The 6,743-nt window shown below is 45.4% G+C and overlaps 1 protein-coding gene across 6 annotated transcripts in view; it reads left to right on the top strand.

The window, feature by feature from the left end:
- Positions 1 to 6,743, top strand: part of MAPK10 (mitogen-activated protein kinase 10) — a 216,222-nt gene that overhangs the window by 174,095 nt on the left and 35,384 nt on the right. For all 6 annotated transcript variants that reach the window (XM_077300996.1, XM_077301000.1, XM_077300999.1 and 3 more), the window contains one exon: positions 5,936 to 6,118. In XM_077300996.1, the coding sequence (XP_077157111.1) occupies positions 5,936 to 6,118 (183 nt within the window). The remainder of the gene's footprint in view (positions 1 to 5,935; positions 6,119 to 6,743) is intronic.

Genomic DNA, 6,743 nt, shown 5'->3' on the forward strand with positions numbered 1-6,743 from the left:
CTCACTCGATGCTTAGATTTCCCTGGATTTTATAAACAGAGAGATAATTTAAACTTGCCCATAGCATGAAAAGGCTTAGGTTTGTAGCTCCTATGTGGTTAGTCTAATGGAGTTTATTTTTATTAATTTTTTTTTTTTTGCAAAATCTGTCTTTCAACTAAATTACCAGGAGGAAAAGAAAAGATAAGCCTAACCAGAGATGCTCTGTATAATACATTTTAAAAGCCTGGTTTTTCTCTTCAAACAGCTGCATAGTTATTAAAATTTGTTCACAGGCCCTCTATAATTAAACCATTAAAAGCATTTTGCTATAGAAATAACTCCCTAGAAACCAGCCACTAGCAGCTGATGATTTGTTTGAAATTTGCCCTTAATTGTATTGGTATTCTTAAACAAATAGGGGGAAACGCTATTAAGTGTGCTTTCCATTTCCTGTAAAGCTCTGCAACATTCTCTCACATTCTTTTGTTCTCATTTGCAGTGTAACTTTTCAGTGGTAAGGACGGGTTGCCAAATCCTCAGATCCACCCCCCCTTTTTTTTTACAGGCATCTTGGGTTTTTTTGCAAACATGCTTTTTGTACCTTATTTGCTTTTCTGTATCCCTCAGGTAGACAGGATTCATTTTCAAGGTACCGAAACACCTGGCTAGTAATTACTGTCACTTATTCCTCATCAGGCCTTGCTAAAACCAGGGAAAACAACAACAAACCAACCATCTGCTCATCACATACTAGAAGAGTATGAGTCAGAAAAGTATTTCATCATTCAGTACTGCATAGGTTCCAACAGGTCTCAGGGGCATGCTATGATCACAGTCTAACCTTTCTTGGTATAGCCTGCCTTTCAAAGGAAGCTGTAAGAGGTCATGAGACTGCAAGAGGTCATAAGACAGCTCTTAAATACTGATTTGTCAAACGTTCTAGGGTTGCCAGCCTCCAGCTGGAGCCTGAAGCCTGTAGAAGAAGAAGAGTTGGTTTTTATACCCAACTTCTCACTACCCAAAGGAGTCTCAAAGCACTTCCTCTCCCCGCAACAGTGACAATTTCCAGATGACAGTTCCCATGAATCAAAAGGCTGCTTTGAAGAAGAGTTCTTATATGCCGCTTTTCTCTACCGAAGGAGTCTCAAAGCAGCTTACAGTCACCTTCCCTTTCCTCTCCCCACAACAGACACCCTGTGGGGTGGGTGAGGCTGAGAGAGCCCAGATATTACTCCTGGGTCAGAACAGCTTTATCAGTGCCACGGCGAGCCCAAGGTCACCCAGTTGGCTGTATGTGGGAGTGTGCAGAATCCAAGCCGGCTCGCCAGATTAGAAGTCCACACTCCTAACCACTATACCTAGCTGGCTCTTTGGAAGGTGGAGTCTATGACATTATACTCCCCATAAACCCCTCCCCTCCCCAGATCCCACCCTGATGAAGATGATCATAGCCATTCAGTCGAGTCCAACTCTTGACGATTCTATGGTTCAACTGTCTCCACGATTTTTCGATCTTGCACCGCTTCTTTTAGATGGATAATGATCTGACCAGTGTCCATCTTGATCATGTCTAACCAATGCATTGTTTATCGGCCTGGATTCCTTTTACCGCTGACCAGTCCTAGCATAATCGCTTTCTCCATTGAGTTGGATCGCATGATATGGACAAAGTAAGTGAGCCAGAGTTCTGTGATTTTGTCTTTATGTCCTAAAGGATCAGGGAGTAGGCGATATGAAAGAGCTCTACCAAGCACCCTGGAGAGCTACTTCCTATCAGTGTAGACCAGTGGTCCCTAACCTTTTTATTACCGGGGACCGGTCAACGCTTGACAATTTTACTGAGGCCCGTCGGAGGGGGTAGTCCTTTGCTGAGGGATGTCGCCGCCGCCTCAGCCCCTGCTCCACTTGCTTTCCCGCCGGCGCCCTTGACTTCCTGCCGCCCACTGGGGGCACTGCTAGCAGCAGCTGCACAGTGCCATCCAGAAAGGGAGCCGGTGGCAGAGTGACAGGGCAGCCCCCAAGGCAGCAGCCAGGGAGAAGGACAAGGAGGAGCCGCGGCCCAGTACCAACTGATCTACGTACCGGTACCGGTCCCCGGACCGGGGGTTGGGGACCACTGGTGTAGACAATTCTGACCTTGCTAGACCAAGATTCAAACTCGGTGCCAGGCAGCTTCCAGTGCTTATGTGCATGACAGCGTCTCCTGCTGCTCCATTGTCATTGGCGAATGATGTTGACGCAACTCCCTACATCAGCTTTATATACCTTCAGTTACGATGTATATATTCCAACCCCCAAGTGATGATTATATGAATCCTTGGAGAGAAGCGCAGCTTGGAATTAGTGTTGCTGTAGGTTCAGTGTTCGAGATTGCATCATGCACTGCCAGGGCAAGCCGTTTAAACCTCGCCTTTTATTAAAATGTGTCACTCCCACTCCATATCTCAGAGGATCTAAACTTTGCATTTAATACCGAGTCGAGGAGTGTTTTAATGTGTCTGTCTTGCCTTCATTTTCACTTGTTGCCACCCCAGACTTTGGTGAATCTCATAAGCGGGTGTAATCTATTTGTTCTTGCCATCTTCAAGTAGATCACAAAGGTGAAAATATTTCATGTCTTCCCCCCCCCCATCCCCGATACCCTCATTATCAGGTAATATTGGTCAACGACTTGTTTTTGAGGTCATCAAAACCAATTATGAGTATAGGCTCTCCACTTTCACCCGCTGTCAAGTATTGGCTCACTTTCATGATTGTGACAGTCACTGGAAAGTAGAGACAGTCTCTTATAGAGGGGATGCTTCTTTGTCAAAGGAGGATGGGTATTCTGAAAAGTAGACAAGCTGGCGAGTTTAGCCAAACCTATTTGCTTCCTGCATTAAAAAGAGCAAGCAGACAAGCCCCACAGAGTCTTCTTTTTTCAGCCAGTTTCCAGATGTGGTTGGATGTTGCAGGTGAATGGTTACAGTAGTACAACAGGGTGTGAATCCAGTCTAATTCCGGTGTCTTCTGTGAACCCAACAATCCAGCTACTCATCTTTATGACTTCCTGAGACCTGAAGGGAAGCTACTTTTCCTGATCATCAGACCATTTCCCTCTTTCAACAACTTGCTCAACATATTTGGGTCTTGAGCAGAATGTTGAGTCATGTTCCTCAACAGTACTTCCTCAACATACGCTTTCCTCAAGGACTCTGTTTGAACTACGATAGTGTAACACTCAACGTTACCTTTCCTCTCGTGTCTACTCAATCCTGGCTCTTCCACTTGATGCCCATGTACCAAAGATCCTTTTGTACCACAGATCTTTCTTATTATCTGATAAACATGGTAAATCAACTGTCCCTGTTTTTCCTTGGGTAGGAGGGAATTTTTGAGAATGCCTTTGAAAGACAGAACAACCTTAAGGGACAATCCATAGGGCTGCCATTTTTTCAGATGCCTTTCCCATCCTGATATTAAAGCCAGATCTTTATCCCATCCCAATATTAAAGCCAGATGTGTTTTGTCTCAAGGACAAACGCACCCCTGTTACATAGCAAAGTTCTGTACATAAGACACCCTGACACTACATAGATTGCGGCTGATAAGAGTCAGTTTGAACTACGGATAAAGTTTTTTAGAAGATCATTTTGTTCCCCCCCTTTGCCATGACATACATTTCCCCCCCCCCCCCAAAAGTGGAACTTCTTTTTAAAAAATCAGTGCAGGATAAACCCTTGCAGATTAAACAGATGCAGAGAATGCAAGCAGAGAAGAGATTTTAGCAATTACGGTATGTACTAGTGTGTGTGTGTCTGTGTGGAGGGTAGTTACTCTGAGCAGTGACCCATGTTGTGAGAATCAGGTGGCACACACACACAGGAGTGCCCCTGTTGTCATTTGTGTGGAATGTGTACTGTCTCAGCCATCTGTTGCAGATCATAAGCCTCCCGAGCAGGGGAGCCTGTGTTCTGTGAGCATGTCATCGGTGTGAAATTAACAACAACTAATTAACCACAACAGCTAATAGTAATGATCTTAAACATGACAGAGCAGGGTTCTCTTATGGTAAAGCGTAAAAATTACTCGGGGTAATATGGATTATCTTTTCTTTTCTTTTTTTAAAGCCTCATATTTACTTTCCATTCTATTAAAACTTGAGTTATTTTAATGGCACAGACCTTAAGGTGAGAAGATAAAGCATTAGCGTGCAGTGAATAGGGAAATCCTCCATCTTAAATTTTCTATCAGTGACTTGTGCCCATGATTCAGTGAGTCAGTTTGCAGAGTCATGGACATGCAGGCATTTGTATGTTTTGGGAATCTGGGCACCTTCAAATAGCTGCCTCCTAAGTGTACCGTATCAGCAAACATTCAAGCCAGGGAAGCAAACTCAGTCCCTGGGGTCAGAGAGAGTAAAGCAGCTGGCTGTAATTCAAATCTGCATGACCTACATTTGCATGCAGTGGGACTCCAGGGCAGCCCTTCCTGTTGCTCATCTTCCTTCCTAAGCAAACGTGCACTTCTGATAACACAGCACATCTCACGGAAGACTGCAGCGCTAAAGGAAAGGTACTGTGACACGATTGCTGCAAGGGGGTTGTGTCGAGAGATCATGCTGTTTTATCCCTCTGAACTTTGTTTGATACAGTGCCTCAGCTGCGAATAGGCTGAGCCATACAGCAGCCTTTCGGATCCGTTCATGTAATGTAGCTTCACGGTCTATGCTGCTGAGTTGCGTGCATGCAGGAACTAACAGAAATTACCTTGCTGGGATGGGCTTCGCTGGGGATGTACAGCACCATGAAATTATAACTCATTTCACTGAACTTGAGTCTGCTGTGTTTGTGCCATGGTGGCCACGTCAGTGCTACTAGCCCAATGTTATGTCTGAACCCTGAGCAGGCTTGGTCTGCACACTAGATAATGCACTTTCAATGCACTTTAGAAGGAGATTTTCCTGTTCCGCACAGGAAAAATCCAGCTGCCAAAGCACATTGAAAGTGCATTATCTTGTGTGTGCGGAATGGGCCCTGGATAGCCCAGGCAAGCCTGATCCTGTCAGATTTCAGAAGCTAAGCAACCCAAACTAATATCTGGATGGGAGAACTCCAATTTTTTGGGTGGTAGCACCTCCACAGAACACTAGGGTTCATTACGTGGAGGCGGACAACAGCAAACCACCTCCAAATGTCCCTTGCCTGGCTGCCAGACAATCGCTCTGCGGGCTTCATGACACACGGCATGCGTTAATAAATAAAAATATGGTTGTCTCCGCTGCCACATTGGTAATGTAGGGGTGTTCTGGTCAGAGAGGTAGCACAACCCAATGGGTTCATCTCTTCCTAGGGCGCTACCTCTATCAGGACTGCTGATGCTGTCATGGAAATGGCTCGTGATCAGGGTTATCACTGATGTACAAGGACAGTGGTCCCCAACTCCCGGTCCGGGGACCGGGACCGGTCCTTGGATCAGTCGGTACTGGTCCGTGGTTCCTCCTTATCCTCCTCCCCGGCTGCTGCCTCAGGAGCTGCCCTGACACTCTGCTGCCGGCTCATCTTTGTCAAGCGTTGACCGGTCCCCAGTGATAAAAAGGTTGGGGACCACTGTACTAGGGAATCCAGATAACAGAGAGCAATTCTGTCATTGGAACTACACTATGGACATATGAATTAGGCCGTAGTGTTATCTAAATGACTAGGGCTGAACCAAGCTTTAGCCTTTGGATTGCTTGGCCTTTGGATGAAATCCTTTTGATGTTTGTTTATATTGCTGTGATGTTTATGTTATATTGTTCCCAGTGATATACCTGCTGTAAAGTTGACACAAATCAAACCCTGTTGGTTTCCCTGAAATGCAAGCCATGCAGCCCACCTGAAAAGGGCAGAACAAAGAAATCTTCGAGTGGGTTAAGACCGGGCTTGGGGGTGGGGTGTCTGCACCTCTTCTTTCCTTAACTCTCTGCACTCAGATATTGACCAGTGGAATAAGGTAATCGAGCAGCTGGGAACACCTTGCCCGGAATTCATGAAGAAACTCCAGCCCACAGTGCGGAACTACGTGGAAAACCGACCTAAATATGCGGGCCTAACTTTCCCCAAGCTTTTCCCCGACTCTCTCTTTCCAGCCGATTCAGAACACAACAAACTCAAAGGTAAGAGCAAAGAAGCTGTATTTGGGTAGTGAAGTAAGAACCTGGGGCTAGGTTGACCAGATCTTGAGTCCTGTAGATTCTCAATGTCAGAAGAGCTATCCTAAATTAACATGGGAGGAAAAGCTTATGGAGGGATAATCTCCATTTTATTGTTATTGCTATTGTTGTTATTTATTAGATTTATTAGATTTATCAACCACCCCTGCCTAATAGAATCTGTCCTGCTTTATACTAGCCCAGTCTTTTCATAGCTAGGAAGCTAAACGGAGTCAGTACTTGGATGGGAGACCACCAAGAGGTACAACAGTGGCTGTGCAGAGGAAGGCCAATGACCGACTACCTCTGTTCATCTCTTGCCTTGAAAGCCCCATGAGATGCTACTTCATGGGGCCACCAGGAGTAGGTTGAGATTTGACAGCACACTTTACCTTAGTAAAGCTCAAGAAGCTCAAAGGAGTTTTAAGGGTCATGTATGACAAGGCTACACTGTGGTTATTTTGGGGCAGGCTTTATCAACTGGGGCAGGGTTGTTGTTTTTGTTGGGCTTCAGTAGAACAGTGAGGTTTCAGTTCAGTAGCACTTCAGAGATCAACAAGATTTGCGTCAACCATCAAGGCTCCTTTTG

This window comes from Paroedura picta, chromosome 10 (genome assembly GCF_049243985.1).
Source record: "Paroedura picta isolate Pp20150507F chromosome 10, Ppicta_v3.0, whole genome shotgun sequence".
NCBI classification, from domain to species: Eukaryota; Metazoa; Chordata; class Lepidosauria; order Squamata; family Gekkonidae; genus Paroedura; species Paroedura picta.